This window comes from Myxocyprinus asiaticus, chromosome 22, assembly GCF_019703515.2.
Source record: "Myxocyprinus asiaticus isolate MX2 ecotype Aquarium Trade chromosome 22, UBuf_Myxa_2, whole genome shotgun sequence".
Lineage (NCBI taxonomy): Eukaryota > Metazoa > Chordata > Actinopteri > Cypriniformes > Catostomidae > Myxocyprinus > Myxocyprinus asiaticus.
In genome coordinates, this window is record NC_059365.1 from 17,090,423 (window position 1) to 17,115,503 (window position 25,081).

At 43.0% G+C, this 25,081-nt stretch overlaps 1 protein-coding gene across 1 annotated transcript in view; it reads right to left on the reverse strand.

Annotated features, from left to right (window-relative positions):
* LOC127413130 (sorbin and SH3 domain-containing protein 2-like) overlaps positions 1-25,081 on the reverse strand; it is a 67,428-nt gene that overhangs the window by 34,513 nt on the left and 7,834 nt on the right. Inside the window, exons 3-6 of the mRNA XM_051650014.1 lie at positions 8,478-8,534; positions 2,065-2,091; positions 1,526-1,650; positions 209-481 (exon numbers count right to left, since the gene is read on the reverse strand). Coding sequence (XP_051505974.1) covers positions 209-481; positions 1,526-1,650; positions 2,065-2,091; positions 8,478-8,534 — 482 coding nt within the window. The remainder of the gene's footprint in view (positions 1-208; positions 482-1,525; positions 1,651-2,064; positions 2,092-8,477; positions 8,535-25,081) is intronic.

Consider the following 25,081-nt stretch of genomic DNA (forward strand, 5'->3'; position numbering starts at 1 on the left):
CATTGTAATTTGTAAAAAGAAGAAGAAGAAGATATCTACATTTACCATGCAAATTGTCTGACCTTGAAATCCTCAATGTGCATTAGCAAAAATGGAGAAATAGGATTAGTCATGTTTGCTTAGGCACAGCATGGAAATGTAAGGGAGGGTGTTATTAAGCTAATGCACATTATGCCACATTCATCATTATGAAATCCATAACATATACCACTGGCGGGGCTGCAGATGGAAGTGGAAGGCAGGGCTGTGAGCTGCTATCCAAGAGGCCCATCCTTTTAGGAGGTGTAGGGGGTCTCAAAGACAGCACCTGGGTGTGTCGTGCCGATATCAAAGGCCTGGGGTTAATGAGGATGGAGAGGGAAGCTACATGTTTCTCCATCTGCCTAAACGGAGGGTGCAGGCAGGGCTCCTTTTCTTGTGAAGACAATATTTGGCCCTCTGTGGACAGCAGTCTGTGGGAATGGATACTATGCGCTTGTGCCTGATTAAGGAAAGTGGGTTTTGGGATATTAGAGTGTGGGCCAGATCTTGAGTGGTCTCTGAAGTTGTTCTGCAGTGACACTCTCACTAAATAAGAGTATGTGAACATGGTTTCTATGGGGAAAGAACTCTCAGAATAATCAGTTGGCCGTTATGTTGTTGAAATGTATTATGGTTGCAATATTTTGCTGTATTGCCATAAGCAGGGTGCAACTTAGAGGCCTCAAGAGCTGATCAATTGATCACGAGAACATAAACATATTTCAGTAATGGAGGAGAGAAGGTAGATTAAAATAATATTAGAATCTAGAAAAGTAAATTGTAAATAACTCTTTAGAAAACACATATTTATCATGTCCAATGCAGTTTTAAGACCCCATAAAATGGTTTGAGGAGCACAGATTTCGGTCCTGAGTTGCCATATTTTCCTATTGAAACAAGAAGTTTTGGGGGAAAATATCAAAGAGCTCCCCCTTTAAAAAAAAAAAAAAAAGAAAAAAAGGCCAACAGGCTTTAGTTTAGTTACAGCCATAAAACATGATTTGCTACTTGTTAGTTGGTTTCAGGTGCATATATGAGGAGGGGCATTCGACTGTATTTCTAGAGAGAATTTTGACAGGACAAAAATCTGTGTAGTGCTAGACATCAATATTTATAAAGGAGAAGTCTAACAATAGTTAGAAAACAAATAGTTTGTTTTCCTGGAAGAGAAAGACTGTACATTTTAAATGTGAAGTATATCTGCGTAAAGTTCATTTTGTCAACTTTAAGAAGTGCATTGGTATATAGATGTCTTTAAAGCTAATACAAATGGACTAAAAGCCATAATAGTCCAATTTTGATAGGTTTTTAGAAGTAGTTAAAAGATTTCCTTTGCTCTTAGCTTTCAAACTGGCCAGTATGTTAGAAAAGGGTGTGACCGGTACAGTTAAAATGTCATTAATAAAACTTGTCAAATGGACTTCCAATGGCGTTTCCTGTGGAAGGATAAGCTCCAGAAAGGATAAGAAAAATAAATAAGTGAAGCAAACATAGCAGAACTTACTGGTGTGGGAGACTTTTTATCCTGAAAGTTGAGTCTGACACTTCTGTAGCCTTTAGCTGCCAGAGAGGAAGAGCACACGTCACCGTTTCTCAGATCATCACTGGTACTGCTGGACTTCCAGAAATCTAACAAGACAAAAACAAAGCACCTGAATATATGAGCATAACATTTGCCTCTTCTAAAACTTGCTTTATACTCATCTGCTAAGAGTTTAACCAATAATTTATCCATAAAATAGTAATAATTAAAATCATAATTTCTTAGTTAAAGGATAGTTCACCCAAAAATGAAAATTCTTTCATCATTTACTTAATCTCATGTTGTTCCAAACCCATATGACTTCCTTTCTTCTGTGGAACACAAATGGAGATGTTAAGCAGGATTTTCATTACAATGAAAGTAAATGGTGACTGAGTCTGTCATTCTGCCAAAAATCTCCTTTTGTTTTCTGCAGAAGAAAAAAGTCACTGTTGACCACAATCAAGTATTCCAGAGAGCCATGCAATAATAGAAAAAAAAATAAAAATAATGTTGCTTACCTGAATCTTTTGGCTCTGATTCAGTGTCTATGCACAGGTGAAAAAGAGAAAAAAAAGAGTTTTTACACATTTTACACTTTTTTCCACATTTTACAAAAGAAATGTGGCAGTCGATTAACACTTATCCACTCAAAACTAAGTGCTCACTTAAATAAAAACTTGACTGGAGTCAAAAGGCTAAAACAACTGTTAAGTTTATTTCTTTTTAGTTTAATGTCACATAATAACCTTTGCTCATTAACAGTAGTAAATAAACAGTGCTCAAACTTCATCCTGAATGGCATGTGTTTTTTTTTTCTGTTAGCTCGCTCCTACAGCTCCTTGCCCACCCGCTGTGTAATTAAACAATGGAGAATATGTGTGTGAGGTCATAGTCCGTGAGACCGCTCAAACAAAAAGGGTCACCCCCAGAGGAAACAGTGCTGAGAGGAGACGGAGAAAAAAGCCTGAAGTAAACAATTGTTGCCATGGAAGTGCACAACTATGGCAACAATCTGAACACTGTGAGCTGCTTTTTCCTTTTAAGCAAAGGAGAGGAGCGCTCCTGAATTCCTTACAGAGCTGCTTGTGAGAGTGAAAGTATGTGATGAGAAGCATCTCAACTTAAAGAAATAGAGAAGAGAGCTATGGTAGGGCAGAAGATTCAGCAGGATAAAACACAGATGTGGCATGAGTGTCGTTGAGTGCAGTGAAGAGGAATTCCTACTTGCAGTATCTGAATAAACACACTGCCACATTTAACACAAACAGCACAAATGCTCCCCTGCTCTGAAATATTGCTCACGAACAACGAGCAAATTTGAATATCAACCACTTGTAAAAAATAAATAAATAAATAAATAAAGCAACATAAAAGTACCAAGAATGTAGTCCATACAAATTGTGCACTATATTCCAATTTGTCTGAAGCCATATGGTAGTGTTGAGTCTCATTCATGTCATTTGAATATGAGCATATTCAATTTTGGCACATGAGTTTGGACTATTTTTATAGTGCTTTTATGGTACTTTTTGTTACTGGTCACCATTCACTTTATGGAAAAGGGTCAACGTTCTGCTAGACTTCTCCTTTTGTGTTTCACATAAGAAAGAAAATCATCAATTTTTCAAATGACATGAGGGTGAGTAAATTATGACAGAATTTAAAGGTATACCTCACCCAATAATGAATATTATAATTCTCTCATAATTTACTCACCCTCATGCCATCCCAGATGTGTATGACTTTCATTCTGTAGAACAAAAATAAAGATTTTTAGAAGAAAATTTCAGTTCTGTAGATCCATACAATGCAGGTGAATGGTGACCAGACCTTTAAAGCTCCAAAAACACAAAAAGACATCATAAGAGTAATCCATAAGGCTTTAGTGGTTAAATCTGTCTTTAGAAGCAAAATTTAGGTTTGGGTGAGAAACAGACCAATATTTAAGTAATTTTTTTTTTTTTTTTACAATAAATCTCCACTTTCACTTTCACATTCTTAAAAAAAATAATACAAATTGGATCTGTTTCTCACCCAAAGTGATTGCATCACTTCAGAAGACATACTGTATATTAAACCACTGGAGTGTATGGATTACTTTTATGCTGCCTTTATGTTATTGTTTGGAGCTTGAAAGGTCTGGTCACCATTTACTTGCATTGTATGGACATACAGAGCTGAGATATTCTTCTAAGAAGCTTCGTTTGTGTTCAGCAGAAGATAGAAAGTCATACACATCTGGGATGGCATGAGGGCGAGTAAATAAAATAATTTTCATTTTTGGGAGAGCTATCCCTTTAAATTTTTGGTTGAACTTTTTCTTTAATCTCTCTGTCTGAGTTCAAGTTATACGTGGATTTATATAAACCACTGGATCTGAAAAATGAATTGAGTTTCCTGTACCTGTGAGTGTGTATAGGTTTGGTGAGCTCTGGATTCTCTTCATAGGGGTTAGAGTGAGTGAAAGCATGGTGCTTTTGCGGACATATCCTCCACTGTCTGTGAAAAGCGGAGCAGTATGTACAGACACATAAATGCACATGCATCAACAAAGCTGCAGGGCAAGAAGTGTGTGATAATGTGACTTACATACAGTTCATGCAAGCAGGGTAATGTAACAAGTCTTCAGCAACACAAATATGCATAAAAAAAATTATTCCGCATGCAAACACTGGTTTTGAGTGACAACATGCTTGGTATATAACTGAATGGACAGATGTATGGTCTATTGCAGATGTTATCAAGAAAATCTTATAGATTCTTTGACCTGCGTTTATTGATAAAAAAAAAAAATAGAGCATAGTATAAGCATTTTGTAAGCTAGACCTGTATACTGTATAAAATATTTAACTTCTCTTGCACTTATATATAACATGAAATGGAGGCTGCAACATGACATTAACTATGAACTCAATGTAATGAGCCAGATAACAGTGGCACAACAAGTGAATGCACATAATTGTTGCTGACTGAGAGCCCAAAAACTGCTGTTCCCTATCTGTCACTCACTCGACGTTGTGTCGATGTAGTGACACTAGGGTTCACTCTTGGGAGCCCCAAACACCTCTGCTTTTTTTAAAAAAGGCCAATGAGAATAGGCGAGTGGAATTTGCATGCCACTCCCCCGGACATACGGGTATGAAAGGAGCTGGTATGCAACCACTCATTCAGATTTTTTCTTCGGAGCCAAGCGGTTGTATTCAGTGCACTGAATTCAATTCCCTCCAAAGACGCACCTCAAAACTGCTGGATTTACGGCGCATTTCAGCGGCTTCTCCCCCTCTGCACCCGTGGAGTGCAGAGAACGCCCCTGGGCGCTTTGGCAGAGCGAAAATAAGAGAGTATATTCTAAAAGAGTATGTTTTCATTCATAAAAAAAGCGGCACACACGGAATGTCTTTTTAAAGATGCCTTTCCGTTTGTGTGTTATTCCTGGTTGCGGTCGTTATCTCTCCACTTCTGACGGCCACGATCGCTATCTTACGTGTCTGGGCACTGCCCACGCAGAGACATCGTTCATGGATGAGTCATGTCCTCATTGCGAGAACATGACCACGGCAACGTTGCGGTCACGGCTTGCTTTCGTAAGAAAGCTAGCCACCCCAGCGGCTCTCCGCACCGGTCCTTCTACCTACGGGTTTGAGGTCATGTCGGTCAGCACTGGGGACTACCTCCACCGGGTATCCCCCCACAGACCTCCCATTCCCCAGCATGCTCGCTTGCCCCGATCGGGCTCTAGCACAAGACCGCCGGCTCGTCTCAGCGCAAGTTCGACTTCTCATTCGGAGCTCGGGAAGACGATGAGTTATCGAGCGCAGCATCGGAGAGTGGGCACGTCCAGTCTGACGCAGAGACTTCAGCTGGGCTTCCTCCTTCGGGAATGGTCACCCAGTCTCACCCCAACGCGGAAATGACGGACATGCTTTCCCGGGCTGCCGCGAGCGTTGGGCTAGAGTGGAACCCTCCACTCTCCCCTGAACCCTTGCGGCTCAACGATTGGTTCCTGGGCTCGGAGTGCCACCCACGGCCATGCCCCGCCCCTGTTCCTTTCTTCCCGGAAGTACATGAGGAGCTGATTGTATTGGCAGGCACGAGCAGGTAAGTTCCGGGACAGCTGGCCGGGTGTACGCTTGCGCATAGCGCCTTTCCCCTCCCTTGAGGTGAAGACGTGCGCTTTTGACTCCCAGTCGTGTTCACAGACTGTGATCCCTGGATGACTTTCCTCCTTAGCCCTCTGGCAGTCGAGTTTGCGGAGAAACTCGCTGACCAGCCCAGTACGTGCACTAATGAGCCCCTGTACTGAGGTAGGTGCTCCACATGTGCTGGTTCCCCAGAGGCGACCCCATGTGATATCTTCCGCAAAATCGTTTCCCTGTCGGCAAACTGTGTCTTCCTTGGGCAGAGGCCCCTCTGCCCCCGGTCGCCATGCTCTGTGGAAACTCCTTCAGGTAGGACCAACCATGGGACCTCTCCACATGACATACTTCAGACAAGACTCGGTAAGACCATGTGACGTATTCCACTCAAAATACCCCCCCTCTTTTTGGGCAGGGTGTGGTCTCCGTGGTGTCTTCCCCTTGGGAGGGAAACCCCCCGACGCAGACACTTATGGCTCCCAGTCAGTTAACAAATTCCACTCTTTTTGGGGAGAAAAGAGAGGGAAAGAGGCCTCGGCTGGGCTAGCCTGTCCCTATAGTTGGGCAGTAGACTTGTTCCTGATGGACCGTTCGATGCTCATAAGAGCATTGGGGGAGGTTACGTGACGGCCTGGTGCGCTGGCTGCGAGGCACACAGCGGTATGCCCGTCACACACCGCCAGTTCACGTAACACAGTTCAGATAGTTGTGCTGTTTCGTATAGGGACCCCTAGTGTCACTACATCGACACAACATCGAGTGAGTGACAGATAGGGAATGTCATGGTTACTTTCGTAACCTCCGTTCCCTGATGGAGGGAACGAGACTTTGTGTCCCTCTTGCCACAACGCTGAACTACCCGCTGAAATGGCCAGGACCTGGTCTCGGCTCCTCACAAGCACAAAAACCTGAATGAGTGGTTGCATACCAGCTCCTTTTATACCCGGGGGAGTGGCATGAAAATTCCACTCGCCAATTCTCATTGGCCTTTCTTCAAAAAAGCAGAGGTGTTTGGGGCTCCCAAGAGTGACCCCTAGTGTCACTACACTGACACAATGTCTCGTTCCCTCCATCAGGGAACGGAAGTTACGAAAGTAACCATGACGTTAACATTTGTTAGCACTTATTTGTGCCCATGGCTGACAGTGATAAGCTGCTGCACGACACACAAGCCCAGTGCTCTCATTAGACAGGATGCCAATGAAGAGGTGTCGAAAAGACTCTGTCCTAGTTACAGAGTCAATAAACATAAAGTTGACTAAATAGTAAATTAGTAAATGTGCTTTTAGTCTTGAAGACATAGTTCACCCAAAAATGTTAATTTTCTCATCATTTACTCACACTTGTGCCATCCCTAACTTATATGCCTTTCTTTCTTCAGTGGAACACAAAAAAAGTTTATATTTTATTTTATTTTTTTATGTGAATATATTCATACAATGCAAGTCAATGGGTTCCAAGATCTCCAAACTCCAAAAGGAAATAAAGGCAGCATTTAGATAATCCATACAATTAGTGTGGTTTAATCCACATCTTCTGAAGCGATACGGTTGGTTTTAGGTGAGAACAGACCAAAATGTAACTCCTTTTTCACTATAAATCTGGACATTGCATATATTCACTTCATATCTCCATCCGTTTGTATTCCACAGAAGTTTGAGAAGATACGAGTTTGAGATGGCATGAGGGTGAGTAAATGATGAGAGAATTATAATTTCTGGGTGAACTTTTCCTTTAGGAACATAAATCGCCATTGGTGAGACCTTACAATATATAACTTAATTCCTTGACATGGGTGGGGGTGGGGGATGCATGGTTGGCAATGAACACCTTCATAACACATAATCTGTGGTAGAAACTACAATAGTATATTGACCTAAATTATTTCTTAGAAGTTCTGGCACCCAAGGTTGCCTCAACCCAAGTAGAACATAAACATAAGAAGAGTACAACACTGTCTTTCAGATAAGCAGCGTGGGGTGTTGCCAGACGTAGCCTGGCGGTTTCCCAATGAGACACTGATTGCAACACCTCTGGATGTCAATAAGGCAGTTTGGATGCTGGAGTCATTATCAGACTCTGAAAAGACAGAGTTCTCAGAGAAAGACAGCCAAGAAACACCCCCTGCACTGCCTTTCCTAGAATCCCTGAGATAAATACAAAATCACATGCTCTGTGCTACAAAAACAAGTCCTGTCGGGTCTGCTTGTGTTAGGGCTGTGTGGGTATAAGGTCAGACACTTTTTCATGGACTAATTTCTGCTTCATAAATCTTATTTAAAGTCAGTTTTGTGTGAATTCTTTAGTTTGTTGTGGCTGGTAGGCTAATGGTCTAACTACTCCCTTATAAAGAAGTACTATAGTACTTTCATTGTACAGTGACTGTATCATATGGTAATATCATTGTACTTTGATATATACAGTAACATGATAAAGTATGATTATCATATTCATATACCATGGCATTCACATGGAACATTTCCAACAATCCTTAGTATTACCATAGTACCATAGTACTATTTGTTAGTGTAGATGATTTGTCTTTAGTTATTTTAACAATGTAAAATTATGGTATCAGATAGAAACACCATGGCACTTTGATATATACCATGGTACTGAATGATTACCATATGTATACCATGGTTAGGCACATACCATATTATCATGGTATGTGCCTAAAAACCATGGTATTACCTTGGCCAAACAACATGGTAATTCCGTGGTACTTTTTCTTAGTGTAGATTATTTTAATTGAATTATTTAAACTATGAGAAATTAAAAAGATTTTAACTTGCCTGTGTTCATGTTGAAGATCTCTCCTTCTTGTAGTGGTGTCTTGATGTCGCACAGTCCTGTAAGAGCATATCATTGAGAATCAGTCTGCAACCCTTGTTCCTAGGTCAATACTACACTGATTTATCCGTGTGTACAGCATGTATGTATGCAGGTGGTGTGGTATTGGCATCCCATCTCTGCATGGCACAACAGCATGCTAGCAAGTGTCTAATGCGGCTGGTTAACATCCCTTTCGGGACATGAGGCCCTGGTGAGAAAGGTGATACAAGCCTGGCGTTTCAGCAAGGAAACACGCAGCACAGTATCAAAATACACACCATAGATACACATATATCCAGACACATTCTCAGATCTTATTCATTACCACGTTTGGTGTGTTAGAGCTTAACAGCTTTTTGAGATCTTCACAAGCAATATACAGCAGTCGTATACTACTAGGGGGACTATTGTAACAAATGAAACCCCTGTTTAGTTTGACCTAGATTACTCATTTTTCAGTGATGGATTAACAGTCCATGTGACCCTTTTCCGAAAATATCTCACTTATTTTAGCATGAGCTGAATATTTCAAGGATGGGCTATGAAAGGAACACTGTCATTTAATTACATTACTTAACTCTTTGGCAGGGGCAGAGCGGTGCATATATGCGACATAGGTGACACCACAGAATGTACTCTTATTTGCTACACTCACGCCCTTTCAGAGTGCCATGACAGGCACGTGTATATCTTGTCACAAATGTAGACCACCCTGTTGTTCAAACGGCAACAAATGCTTCACTTAAGAGCATCATTTGGAAATGGTATGACATGCATTTACAGGTCACGACAAGTGAGAGGCATTAAAATTTGCTATTCTAAACCTTTGTCTGTTACATTTTAAAGGGATAGCTCATGTGATATGATAATTCTGTCATCATTTACTCACCATCATGTCCTTCCAAATCCCTATGAAGTTTTTGGAACACAAAAAGAGATATTATGCAGGATGTTCACGCTGCTCTTTTCCATACAATAAAAGTGAATGGTGACCAGGGGCTCCAAAAATGACAAAAACCTTGCATGACACATCTTGATGTGCAATATTTGAATATATGTGAACGTAAATGAGCTTTGAGAGCAGCTGCAAGATTAATAACTGAGGAAATAATGACTTACATTTTAAACATTTCACTTTCATTTTATGGCTACAGAATACTTGGAATAAACGTAGTGTTTATGGTGAGAAAAACTACATTTATGGTGCTTTTCTGCATTTTTGGAGTTTGACAGCCCCTGGTCACCATGCACTTTCACTGTTTAGAAAAGAGAAGTGTCAATATTTTACTAAACTTCTCTTGTTGTATTCCACTGAATAAAGCAAAACATCCAGGTTTGGACAGACATGAAAGTCAGTAAATGATGACAAAATTTTCATTTTTGGGTGAAGTATTAGTTTTAAAGTTCTACATTAAAATAATTAAGAATCAACAGACTAGAAAAATAGTTGTTGTTGTTGTTGTTGTTAATCAATCATCATTCTTTAGTAATCAAAAGTAAACATACATTAATTTTAAACCTTAATAAAACATTGAGCCAAATAGTATTACCCCTTGCTGTGTAAATCTTCAGACACCACAGCCAGTAAATCTGGTTAAACAACATAGGGGACACTTTTGCTGTGACACCACTGGACTGGGGTAAATCACAGGTTGTAATGACGTCAGCAGTAAAAAAGATTATGATATTGGATTTCAAGGGTGCAGACTTGTGGCGACAGAACAGTTGGAGGGGAAAGGAGCTGGACACAAGCCTAAGACTCGGTCATAGTTCCCCATTTATATTCATGAACAGAGCCCACACTGGTCGTTTATTTATCTATCGGAACGTTAGGAATCATTCTATCCGAGGAAATTTGGCCAGCCAAGCCAATAAGCCAACTCATTACCATACCGCCAATATTTTAATGTGCTCGTCAAATAAATAGATCCACCATGAAAACGCCTGGAGGGGGCATGTAGAAAACATCAAGGCTCCTAAAGACCAGTTTATGCAGAAAATGAATTTTAAATGCTAGCACACTTGAGCATGGATGGTTAGTAAGATACACACTTTGGCTGGGTTTCCAGAAGCACTAAGTAGAATGTTAGTAGCAGCACCTTCGTAGTACTTAATTTCTACATTGTCCAATAGCATTGATATCTAAGTAATATGCTGATGTAAAATAGTTTTGTAAATTGACGAAAGCCCCAGACCACTTATAAGTCTATTACATGCAACTTACATGTATTCCTTCCACTTGCTTTCACAGAATAATAATTTTTTTTAAAAAACTATTTGAATGCATTTGACTGCATTTTGATTATTGTAAAGCATTGTATATTTGAGAATTTAAAAAATGTCAATGTAGGTATAATATAGGGTTTAACTTTATGTAGGCCTACTTCTTAGTAAGCATAATCAACAAACTGCAATAAGAGAGGTGACATATTCTTAATAATAATAATAATATAAGACATTGCAACCCAATAAATAAGTACATAAATAAATACTAAAATAAGCACACAAAAATGTGAACAGGTATTGCTCTAATGTAAAATGGCATACAGCATAAGTCAAGATGATCTTAAGAGCGTAATTTGCAACCTTGTCGGGATACCCAGTCTTGTACTGTTTTTTCATGTAAGGTCCCATGGTGATCAGTGTTGTTTTGTTTTCATGGCTTATTTATAGTTTGATTGGCCAAACTCCTGCATTTAGGCTCACCTCTAGAGCCTAAATGCCTTAAATTAGAGATGAAACCATGTCATGCATCTCCAACAGCACTGTTTAAGTACCAGGACAAGAAAAAAAAAAACAAAACAAAAAAACAGCTACACTACTGGTCAAAAGTTTTGAAACACTCATTCTTTATTATAATTTTTTTTTTTTCTTTTTTTTTTCTCACATTTTAGATTAATAGTACAGCCATCAAAACTATGGAATAACATAAATGGAACTATGGGAATTATGTTGAGACTAAACAAAATCCAAAATAAGTCAAAACTGTGTTATATTTTAGCATCTTCAAAGTAGTCATCCTTTGCCTAGATTTTGCAGAAATGTACTCTTGACATTTTCTCAACCAACTTCTTGAGGTATCACCCTGGGATGCTTTTTAAACAGTATTGAAGGAGTTCCCATCTATGTTGGGCACTTATTGGCTGCTTTTCTTTACTATTTGGTCCAAGTCATCAATTTCAAAAACTTTTTTTTTTTTAAATAAAATTTTTGTTTTAGAATGAAATAAATGTATATGGTGGCACAATTATATTTTTGTCTACAAAACTAATTTAAAACATTTAAGCATATGCCTTCGGATCAAAAGATTTTTAAGATCATGAGAAACATTTCAGTCAGGTGTTTCAAAACTTTTGACCGGTAGTGTATGTTGTCAATTTAGCCCATGGTCAAGGGCTACCAGACAACTAAATGCATTAATGTATTCAGTCTTACAGGGATAGTACACCCAAAAATGTAAATTCTCCATCCCAGATGTGTATGACTTTCTTTCTTCTGCTGAACACAAACAAAGGTTTTTAGAAGAATATCTCAGCTCTGTAGGTCCGTAAGTGAATGGTGGAACTCAGAAGAACTCTGAAGGTCCAAAAAGCACATAAAGGCAGCATACAAGTAATCCATATACTCCATATGGTTAAATCTATATCTTCTGAAGCAATATGATAGGTGTGGGTAATAAACAGATCAATATTCAAGTCTTTTTTTTTACTATAAATTCTCCTCCCTGCCCAGAAGGTGGCGATATGCACAAAGAATGCAAATCACCAAAAAAGAAGTATTTGAAAGTTAAAGTGGACATTTATAGTAAAAAAGTTTTTTTTACTAATTAATCTGTTTCATATCTTATCACTTCTGAAGATATGGATTTAACCACTGGAGTCATATGGATCACTTTTATGAAGCTCTTATATGCTTTTTGGACCTTCAAAGTTCTGATCACCATTCACTTGCATTGTATGGACCTACAGAGCTGATATTTTTCTATAACTCTTTGTGTTCAGCAGAAGAAAGAAAGTCATATGCATCTGGGATGGCATGAGGATGAGTAAATGATGAGATAAATTTCATTTTTGGGTGAACTATCCTTTAAAAAAATGGTACATGTTTTAAGAGGCTATATTTTGCTATCTTTAAAGCAGTTTTATGCACTCTTTTAATGCACTGTTTATGCAAATATTATTAAAATATACAGGTATACTTTATCTATGCAGATACTGTACATGCAAGTTACATAGTTAAAATTGTAGCTGGAGGCCAGAGAGACTGCTTCTCCTGAAGTGTTTGTGACACAATCAATTATGATACTTTTTTCTAAAATTAGAGTTATCCTAAAATAAATAACATAGGTTTTGTAATTGTTTGAGTGATGTTATTTCAGCAAACAAGTTTAAGAGCGTAATCAAAAAACGTCTTAATAAAAAAAGACAAAAAAGAAAACCTGAAATTTTCCCTCTGAATGATAAATATTCTACTACAGAAGACAGATAGTTTATGTTCTGGATACTACACTGAACATAATGTGATAACAGTAATTAGATTTCCTTTTTAAATCAACAGATTCTGCTGATGCTCATCAAGAGTGAAGTCCTACCTGCTAAAAATTGAATTATGAATGTCTTGAAATAGATGTCCTGTACTACAATTTAATGATTACATAAAGGCTCCTTCCTTTCCTGCACGTAAAAACTCTATGGTCCAAGTAACAGGCTCAAATCCACCCCTCCCCCCCTCCACCAAATAGGAAGAATCTCTTTCTTTTCATCTGGGATTTCCAAACAGGCTATTTATATGAGCTTTTCAATCAGGGCACAACACAACAAGCTCTATGTTCTTTTAAATGTTAACTTCTGAATCACTATTACATTTAGCTGAGAACTGCGCATGACTGCATGTCTGTTGCTGTGCTTTCCGTTTTAAGTAAAAAGTCCACCACATATTTTCTAAACCCCCAGATAATTGCTTACATTTTCCCATGTGTTTAGGAGTATAATTTCATTGCTTTATCTAGCATCTAATACAACATGGCTGTGTATCTAAATTGTGTATCTAAGAGTGACCAGAAGGAATTGGTGAATATTGAAATATTTTCCTCCAGAAATAAAAAAAATCTTTTGAACACACACATATTACATTACAATACATTACATATTGAGGGCTAGGAAATGTATGTATAGTGTCTAATAATGCATTGGCAATGTACACTTAAGTTTCTCTTGCCAATTAAGTTTGATATGAATTGAATCTGCCAATTGGATTCTTTAAAAAGTCCACTAGAAAACACCAGAAGATTTTGCAGTTTTACAGTTTTTCTCGATCGATTTTATAAATTTCTCCAAACTCAAATTACTGCTCTCAAAACAATTTACACTGCCATCTGAACACTTTGTAAAAGATTGTATATTTTTCTTGATTTTCATCATTTTCTTGAAACACTAGGAAGAACAGGAACAATTGGAAATGTAGAGAAAATGTATGAAAACACATGGAAAAAGATCTTTATTGTGGATTTTTATGATAAATGTGTTATTTCAATACTAGAGTTTTGAGTCTACTGCTGAAAATGCTATTAATTCAACAGAGAACACATCTATAGTTTTGATGTAAATATTTAGTTTTAATCAATGCGTTATCAGACAAGAATACGATGCTTTATTATGCAGCGAAATTGAATTGTTCTGCAATATTGAGTGTCTGTTTCATTGGCTGTGTGAATCATTTGAGAGCATTGATTATAGTTTAGAGAAATGTATAAAATCAATTTAGAAAAACTGTAATTATATCATGTCCAGTGATTTTATAGCATGAGTACATATACTTGTATCAGAGATTTATACCTGTAAAAATGTGTCTAATTAACTCTATCTTTGAAAAAAAAAAAAAAAAAATTGTTATAACATGTACAAATGTAAATAATTAAAATAAATGATGGCTAACCAATTTCTTGCAAGTTCTTTGAGACAAAGTATAATATAAGTAAATATACAGTGTTTATGATTATATTTTTTAATGTTTAATGTAATGTACCATTAACCAATGATTAATCACCAAAAATTTTTTTGATTTATTAGTTTAAATTTTTTTATCGATTCACAGCTCTAATTATCTTTTAAAATAAGAAAGATGGTTGCATTGAAATTAGAGGAACACACATTACTGTCAATACACGAAAGCCTAAAATTATGTTGATAACTGATCCAAATATAATTACATACACCAAAAAACATTTGAAACATTGCTTCTATATAACAACGTTGTCAGCTAATACATGATCCAATTTGTTTTTTCGAAGAGCAGACTCGATCTGTGCGCATGATCACTGAACAACTGCTATTTTCGAAAACTATCATGCTGAAACTTTTGGTTCATGCAACTGTGGCTTCCAATCCAAATATGGCAAGGGCCATTCCTGATTGGGGACTGTGAGTCTACATGTTCCCCACCGAGGTTAAATGACTGTGCGAAGTGCATAGCACATGATCTCACCACAAGAGAAGGGATTGAATTAAAAGAGCCCCTTGTGATTCAGCGTGTGTGTGCCAATGAAAGGTTCATTGGCACCTATGCAGGTTTGAGAGGTTAGATATGGGCCCCAGCTGGGAGCCTGTAAGAGAAGAATATGGGGACATAAGCCAGAACCTGGGTGTCCCTGTGTGTTCAAGCTGGTGGAATCAGCAGGTACCTGTGAGGGGCTGTACGGCCAAAACAGTGATCGACAACATCTCAGTCAGCCACTTAACACATAAACAGTAGTAGTTCGAGAGCTCCACACAAACACAAAGGCTTTAAAGTTTAAGAGCTTCCAGGAACATTCATGCTTGTCCCAATACTATAAATAATTAATGTAAAAAAAAAAAAAAAAAAACATTGGCACAACATACAAAATGTTCAGCCAAATGAACAGTGCGTCCCACTGCTGAAAGCAAAGTTGACATTGATATCGTAACATTGCTTCAGTGTTCCAGTGGCTCAACTGGTAGAGCATGGTCATGGGTTTGATTCTCAGGAAACATGCATACTGATAAATGTATACTTTATATGTGAGTTGCTTTGAATAAAAGCATCTGCTTAATGAATAAATGTAAACATTACACTGTTGTTCAGGCTCCAAAATATGTTTCAAAATGCAGAAACTCAAGCACTACTCAAATGTATTAATTTACAGAACTTTTATTAAGCCAGCAAAACATCTTATATGCAACCAGTCACTAAACCTTATTTTGTTGTTGAAGGACAGTGTAAAATTACGTTTTTTTGTTTTGTTTGTTTTTTTCCATTATGGAATTCAAAGCATGCCAAAGCAAGGTAAGCTTGGACTATGGTAAAATGCTAACTGCAAAAATTTCAGATAAGACTCTTTTTAGGAAGCCTATAAATAGCTATGCAAAAGATTTAAAATCCTCTTAAGTAAGCAATCAGACTATTGTGTATCATAATCAAAAGAAGTGAGGTGTTACCTGGCTCCAATCTCATCCTCAATGACAAAACATTTCCAGATAAAATATTGCTTTTATATTCTCTTGCAGCAACTTATGGGGATTTACACAATAAATGAATACTTAATCAAAATAAAAGTGTACAGGTAATTTTTAAGCATCACAGAAAGTACAGGACATTGTACACAAGCACAATGTTAAGGAAACATCTCCGTCCCAATGAATAAAATCAACGTAGTCTCATCGAATTAACGCTACTATAACAAAAATTTTGCAAACTGAGTTTTACGTCCCGCTTTCTAAATTTTTGCAGCAGTTTCCTGGTGAAATTAACACTAGAGGCGCTACATCAACTGTATATTTTATTCACTTTCACACAAATCATGGATACTATGGCTGTTTATGACTTTATAAACACTTAATTTTTGCTCAATTATTCACACACTTCTATATTATTATTAGAGTGGTCAAAATTAACATGTAAACGCATATAACTAATTAAAAAAGTTTAACATGTAAATTTTTCTTAAATGCGATTAATGCATTTACCGTTAATAAAGCATAAACCAGCAAAAACACTGAAGGAACTAGGGCGGAACCTTTGCGATGTGTCTGGAGTCATTACACTGATGCACACACAACAATACAAACAATAGAGATGGGAAAGGACCTTTTAAAACTATTTGTATGAACAAAACAAGCCCAGATGGGAAGACAGAAATCAAGTACTTTGCAGCCTCTGTAAGGCGCAATTTAATTACCACAGAAGCAGGTCAAGTCTTAACTATCACGAAAACGCAGAATAAGATGTTGTCTGCAGCACCTTTCATGTGGAGATCAAAGCGGCGTTTGACACTGGCATTGACGCCCTCACATGAATCATGAACGCGGTTGCACGATTGTTGTAGCAAAGCGGATAGCCACATTCTGCTGGGTGATTAATATTATGGAGGATGAGAATTTAAGAGTTCCCTATCTGTCACTCACTCGACGTTGGTGTCGATGTAGTGACACTAGGGGTCACCCTTGGGAGCCCGAGACACCTCCAGTCTTTGATAAAAGGCCAATGAAAATTGGCGAGTGGTATTTGCATGCCACTCCCCCGAACATACGGGTATAAAAGGAGCTGGTATGCAACCACTCATTCAGATTTTCTCTTCGGAGCCGAACGGTCATGCTCATTGAGCTGAATACTACTGTTCATTCACCTCTGCTGGATCTGACGGCGCATTTCAGCGGCTTCTCCCTCCTCTGCACTGGTGCACTGCAGAGAACGCCCCTGGGGGCTTCGGCAGAAAATCTAGAGAGTATATTTTCTGAAAGAGCATTTTTCCCCTCTAAAAGAGTATATTTCTCTAAAAGAGCGCACACACGGAACGTCTTTTTAAAGACGCGTCTTTCTAAAGATGCCTTTCCGTTCGTGTGTTATTCCTGGTTGCGGTCGTTTTCTCTCAACTTCGGATGGTCATGATCGCTGTCTCTCGTGTCTGGGCGCGACCCACACGGAGGCAGCGTTTATGAATGGCTCATGTTCTCACTGCGAGAACATGACCATGGCAACGTTGCGGTCGCGGCTTGCTTTCGTAAGAAAGCAAGCCACCCCAGTGGCTCCCCGCCTTGGTCCTCCTACCTACGGGTTTGAGGTCAGCGCGGCTGGCGCTGGGGCGATTTGGGGACCTCAATGGGATCGCCTCCGCCGGGTATCCCCCCGCGGACCTCCCATTCCCCAGCACGCTCGTCTGCCCCAATCGGGCTTCCAGATGAGTTCGCCGGCTCGTCGCACGGCGAGTCTGGCTTCTTGTTCGAGGCCAGCGAAGATGATGAGCTTTCGAGCGCAGCATCGGAGAGCGGGCTTGTCCAGTCAGACGCAGAAGCCTCAGCTGGGCTTCCCCCTTCGGGGATGGTCGCCCAGTTACAGGCCGACGCCGAAATGATGGACATGCTTTCCCGGGCGGCCACGAGCGTCGGGCTAGAGTGGAACCCTCCGCTCTCCCCTGAACCCTCGTGGCTTGATGATTGGTTTCTGGGCTCGCGGCGCCGCTCAGACCAGCCGTGCCCCGCTCCAGTGCCATTCTTCCCGGAGGTGCATGAGGAGCTGACGAAGTCATGGGAGGCACCTTTTACTGCCCGACCCCGACTCTGCAGTTCCCCCGCTCTCACTACCCTCGATGGCGGGGCGGCCAGGGGCTATACGGAGAGGCACCTCTGGCCAGGGCCCAAGAAGCCGCTACACCACGGGTAGAATGGGCTCGTAGCCCTACTGGGGGTGGCATGTTTTGGGCGAGATATGCCATAGTTATGGCGTCAACGAGCCAGTGGGCGATCCTCTGCTTGGAGACAGCGCTTCCTTTCCGCTGTGCACCAAAAGCAGACAGAGAGCTGCTCAGAGATTCTAAAGCTCTGCGTGCGATCCAAATAGATGCGTAAAGCGCGCACCGGACACAGCGACGACAGAGCTGGGTCTGCCTCCTCCTGGGGCAACACTTGCAGGTTCACCACCTAGTCCCTAAAGGGGTGGTGGGAACCTTGGGCACATAGCCCGGTCAGGGTCTCAGGATCACGTGAGAGTAACCTGGACCGAACTCCAGGCATGTTTCACTGACAGAGAACGCTTGCAGGTCACCTACCCTCTTGATGGAAGTGAGCGCAGTCAGGAGGGCAGTCTTCAAGGAGAGCGCCTTAAGCTCGGCTGACTGCAAAGGCTTAAAGGGGGCTCTCTGTAGACCCTGAAGAACTACAGAGGTCCAATGAGGGAACAAGGCGCGGCCTGGAGGGATTCAGCCTCCTGGCGCCTCTTAGGAACCTGATGATCAGGTCGTGCTTCCTTAAGGACTTACCGTCGACGTCGTGGTGTGCTGCTATGGCAGCAACGTACACCTTCAAGGTGGAAGGGGACAGCCTCCCTTCCAACCTCTCTTGCAGGAAGGAAAGCACTGAACTGACTGCGCATCTCTGGGGGTCTTCCCGACGGGAAGAACACCACTTAGCGAACAGACGCCACTTAAAGGCATACAGGCGCCTCTTGAGGGAGCCCTAGCCTGAGTGAACGTGTCTACCATCGCAGGTGGGAGACAGCTTAGGTCTTCCGTGTCCCGTCCAGGGGCCAGACATGGAGATTCCAGAGGTCTGGGTGTGGGTGCGGGATGGTGCCCCTTCCCTGAGCAAGAAGGTCCTTCCTCAGGGGAATTTGCCAGGGGGGAGCTGTCATGAGGAGCGTGAGGTCCGAGCACCACGTCTGGGTGGGCCACTAGGGTGCTAACCAGGACGACCTGCTCCTCGTCGTCCCTGACCTTGCACAGGGTCTGTGCAAGCAGGCTCACTGGGGGAAACGCATATTTGCGAATGCCAGGGGACCAGCTGTGTGCCAGCGCGTCTATGCCGAGGGAGGCCTTGGTCAGGGCGTACCAGAGTGGGCAGTGGGGAGGATTCTTGGGAGGCGAACAGGTGCACCTGTGCCTGTTGAATCGACTCCAAATCAGCTGGACCACCTGAAGGTGGAGTCTCCACTCTCCCCTGAGGGTAACCTGTTGTGACGGCGCGTCCGCCGTAGTGTTGAGGTTGCCCGGGATGTGAGTGGCTTGCAGCGACTTGAGGTGCTGCTGACTCCAGAGGAGGAGACGGCAGGCGAGTTGTGACAACGAGAGCGCAAACCACCTTGGCAGTTAACATATGCAACCGTTGTCGTGTTGTCTGTCTGAACTAACACGTGCTTGCCCTGGATCAACAGCCGAAACCTCCGCAGGGTGAGCAGAACTGCCAGTAACTCGAGGCAGTTGATGTGCCAATGCAGTCGCGGACCCGTCCAGAGGCCGGCGGCTGCGTGCCCGTTGCAAACAGCGCCCCAACCCGTTTTGGAGGCGTCTGTCGTGACCACGACGTGGCTGGAGACCAGTTCTAGGGAAACACCTGCTCGTAGAAATGAGAGGTCGGTCCAAGGGCTGAAAAGACGGTAACAGACCGACGTAATGGCCACGCGGTGTGTCCCGTGGCGCCATGCCTGTCTCTGGACTCGAGTCTGGAGCCAGTGCTGAAGCGGCCTCATATGCATCAACCCGAGCGGGGTGGCCACCGTCGAGGATGCCATATGCCCCAGGAGCCTCTGAAAAAGTTTCAGTGGAATCGCTGTTTTCTGTTTGAACGCCTTCAAACAGGCCAACACTGACTGGGTGCGCTCGTTCGTAAGGCGCGCCGTCAAGGAGACTGAGTCCAACTCCAAACCGAGAAAAGAGATGCTCTGAACCGGGAGGAGCTTGCTCTTTTCCCAGTAGACCCGAAGCCCTAGTCGGCTGAGGTGTGAGAGCACCAGGTCCCTGTGTGCGCATAACACGTCTCGAGAGTGAGCTAAGATTAGCCAGTCATCGAGATAGTTGAGAATGCGAATGCCCACCTCCCTTAACGGGGAAAGGGCAGCCTCTGCGATCTTCGTAAAGATGCGAGGAGACAGGGACAGGCCGAAAGAGAGGACTTTGTACTGATACGCCTGACCCTCGAACACGAACCGCAGGAAGGGTCTGTGTCGAGGAAGGATCGAGACGTGAAAGTATGCATCCTTCAGGTCTAACGCCACGAACCAATCTTGATGCCGGACACTCGCTAGAATGCGTCTTTGCATCAGCATCTTGAACGGGAGTCTGTGCAAAGCCCGGTTCAGTACTCGCAGGTCCAAGATTGGCCTCAACCCACCGCCTTTTTTTGGTACGATGAAGTAGGGGCTGTAAAACCCTTTCTTCATCTCGGCTGGAGGGACAGGTTCTATCGCTTCCTTCCGTAGGAGGGTAGTGATCTCCGCGCAAGGTAGCAGCATTTTCGTATTTCACCAAGGTGAAGTGGACACCGCTGAACCTGGGCGGATGCCCGGCGAAGTGAATCACGCAGCCGAGTCGGACGGTCCGGACCAGCCCTCCTGACGGATTGGAAAGCGCAAGCCATGCGTCCAAGTTCCGCGCAAGGGGGACCAAAGGGACAACGTCATCGGATGTACCGGCAGGTGGGGCCTTGCGGCGGGGCTGAGCTCGAGATGCCACACCATGTCGTGGCCGTGCTGAGTCTAAGGACATCGAAGCACTTACCTGGCTCCTTGTGACCACCCCCGGAACAGCCTGGGACGGGGGAGGAAGAGGCCTGTCCTTGTGACCCGTGGAGACTGTCACATCGGGGGTGGATTTGTGCCACAGCTGGGCGCTCAGGGGCGGGAGACCGCCGCTGGAGCGCCAACCTGCCAAATGGAGTGGTGGACGGTGGTCGTGATGACAGCCGTACACACCGGATACGTGACCCAGGGAACAAGGAAACTGCTCTTGCTGAGCTCGAGTACTGCAGCCACTTGGGCATGCAGCGCAATTAAATGCAAAAGGTAACAAAAAGATGAAGATCTGCTTACCAGCTCCAGAGCAGCGGGTTTCGTTGTCCCTGGGTCGCCTGTCTCAAGGGCGCTTTGAAGCCTTTCACGGGTTCTGGGCGGCCGCGAGACGGGTGGCATCTGCTTCCTGCGGTGGGCTCCACGCCGGGGCTGGGCCGAAGGGGCGGGCTGTGGCGAAACCGGTGCAGTCACCGCAGGGGGACGCCCTTGGCGATGAGTAGACGGGGTGTGGGATCTTGAGCCGCGCCGGGGCAGGATATGCCGGCTAGCATCCATCTACTGCTCTACCATCGAGAACTGCTGGGCAAAGTCCTCAACGGTGTCGCCGAATAGGCCCGCCTGGGAAATGGGGGCAGCAAGGAATCGTGTCTTGTCAGCCTCACTCATCTCGACCTAGGTTGAGCCAAAGGTGGCGCTCCTGGACCACTAGTGTGGCCATCGTCCGCCCGAGAGACCGTGCCGTGACCTCCGTCGCTCGGAGAGCGAGGTCGGTTGCCGAGCGCAGTTCCTGCATCAATCCCGGGGCGCAACTACCCTCGTGCAGTTCCTTTAGCGCCTTGGTGGACTTGCAGGAGAGCCATGGCATGCAGGGCAGAGGCGGCTTGTCCAGCGGCACCGTAGGCCTTGGCCATCAGAGACGACGTAAACCTACAGGCCTTGGACGGGGGCTTTGGGCACCCGTGCCAGGTGGCGGTGCTCTGCGGGCATAGGTGCACCGCGAGCGCCTTTATCCACCGGGGGATTGCCTAATAGCCCTTGGCCGCCCCACCATCGAGGGTAGTGAGGGCGGGGTTAGCTGAAAAGACCGGGACCGGGCAGTAAAAAGTGCCTCCCGCAACCTTGTCAGCTTTTCATGCACTTCCAGGAAGAAAGGAACGGGGACGGGGCGTGGCTTTGAGCGGCGCCGCGAGCCCAGGAACCAATCACCGAGCCGCGAGGGTTCAGGGAAGAGCGGTGAAATCTACTCTAAACAATGCTCGTGGCTGCTCGGGAAAGCATGTCGTCATCTCCGCGTCAGCCTGTGACTGGGCGATCGACCCCGAAGGGAGGAGCCCAGCTGAGGCTTCCGACTGGACGAGCCCGCTCTCCGATGCTGCGCTCGAGAGCTCATCACTTTCGCGGGCTCCGAATAAGAGGTCGAACTCGCCTTGAGACAAGCCGGCGGACACACCCGGAAGCCCGATCGGGGCAGACGAGCGTGCTGGGGAATGGGAGGTCCGCGGGGGGATACCAGGCGGAGGCGGTCCCATTGGGGTCCCCAAATCGCCCCCAGTGTTAGCCGCGCTGGCCTCAAACCCATGGGTAAAAGGACCGAGGCAGGAGCCTCTGGGGTGGCTCGCTTTCTTACGAAGGCGAGCCGCGACCGCAACCTTGCCATGGACATATTCTCGCAATGAGAACATGACCATACACGAACGCTGTCTCCGCGTGAGCAGTGCCCAGACACGAAAGACAGTGATCGTGACCATTAGAAGGTGATAGATAATGAGCACAACCAGGAATAACACACAATCGTAAAAGCATCTTTAAAAAGACGCGTCTTTAAAAAGACGTTCCGTGTGTGTGCTCTTTTAGAGAAATATATACTCTTTTAGAGGGGAAAAATGCTCTTTCAGAAAATATACTCTCTAGTTTTTCTGCCGAAGCGCCCAGGGGCGTTCTCTGCAGTGCACCAGTGCAGAGGAGGGAGAAGCCGCTGAAATGCGCCATCAGATCCAGCAGAGGTGAATGATCAGTAGTATTCAGCTCAATGAGCATGACCGTTCGGCTCCGAAGAGAAAATCTGAATGAGTGGTTGCATACCAGCTCCTTTTATACCCGTATGTCCGGGGGAGTGGCATGCAAATGCCACTCGCCAATTTTCATTGGCCTTTTATCAAAGACCAGAGGTGTCTCGGGCTCCCAAGAGTGACCCCTAGTGTCACTACATCGACACCAATGTCGAGTGAGTGACAGATAGGGAATCGCTATTAACTATGAAAAATTATGTGATTAATAGTGATTAAACATTTTAATCGACTGACAGCACTAGTTATTGTATAAAAAAAAAATTAATCTAAGGCATCATTTGAAAAATGATACAGAACAATTTAATGCTTGTATGTATTAAAGACCCACCTACATTTACACAGTTATTCCAACATGATTAGTTTGCGCAGTTGCTCGCCTGGTGGAGTGTTGGACTTTGGACTCGTAGACCGAGCCTCCAGCCCAGCCAAGGATGCTCGGAGCGAAAGTGCCATAGAAGCAACACGGAATGACGTGGTTGCTTCAGTAAATGTGCTTTTCATCAGATATGCTTTTAAAACACTATCGGTTAGGTTAGGCGTTGTTTAAAAGTTAGGGTGTCTGTTTTGTTCACCTCTCATTTATCTTTTTAAACACTATTGGTTACGTTTAGGGTAAAGTTTTAGGTTAGAGAGGTATGTTTTACTATTAAAACAGACATCTAATATTCACCTTAAAAACCTTGTCTGATTACGGCACCATTTCACTCGCTTTTGGTGCCCCCTGCTGGACATTTCACTGGGAAACTGCAGCAAAACGTGTAATGAAGTACATAATTTTTGGTTTGCAAAAATGTTGCCATTTTCACATAAATCAGGCTAAATAAAATACCTTTTCAGAATATTGCCCTATGTTTAGTGCCAACAGTTTTCATACTCTTGTATAATAGCACTTATCTACATTGCTTCTACTGTATTTGAACCCTGTGTATGACATATTTAACTCTTTCAACAGAGACCGTGCAGTATCCAAGGGGGGCATTTTTGGTTCCATTGACCTGTGGAAGGATGCCATTAAACCAAACAGACTGTAAATCATGTGCTGACAATATTCAAACACATTATTACTACTATGTAAACAACATGACAATGAATGAAATACTGAGATATGGTTAGCATATATGTATTACTTCTCATGTCAATTTCATCATATTAGACCTCCCAGAGATTGTCCAACAACACACTGGCACCTTTCCTTTTTTGGTATAGTTGCCATCTATGGTGTCTTCAGCATGCTCTGCCATTTCTGAACGTTTAGTCTGATGAAGCATACATGAGCTGATGTATATAGACAGAAATATCACAGCTATCACAATAAAAGTATTTCAAAACAACAGAAAAAATTGTCTTTTTTTTTTCATCTTCAAGTAAGAAGCCCTGTGCTCTGTAAAGAAAGGGATGCTTTTAGAGGGCCTTATAATGTATATACACAATGTCCAGCAACTGAAACACTGACCCAAACCAGAGAGCCAAGATAAGCAGCCACCACTCAGCATGCCAGCACCTTCTCCTTGAAGCAGTCTGACAAATATCTAAATGGGCTGACATTTACAAAGCAAGTTGGACCCATTCCTCTGACAAGCACTCCCCTGGGTTAGAAGATCCATCTGCTAATTAGGTGTTTAACCTTTGGAGGGCTTTGAAAGTGACAGACTGCTAAGAATATGAGAGCTAACAGTCCTACGAGAAGACCTCTGACATGATATCACCATGTGTATGGTATCAAACTAGTTGACATCCTTGCTAGTACACATAATTAAAAACAATCTGTTTTAAACAGCTACCTGATATCAAAGAGAGGTTAAAGGGGCCTAGGCAACATTTTGCATTCTACTAGAAAATCCTTAGGATTATATCAACACTGGTCAAACGGATCTAAGTTTTTGATCTGTTAACGTTTTTTGAGCTCACACTACATTTCTGAGCAGATCTAAAGGAATTATATGTTTTGATTTACGCTATTCAACAGTCGCCCCATTCAACAG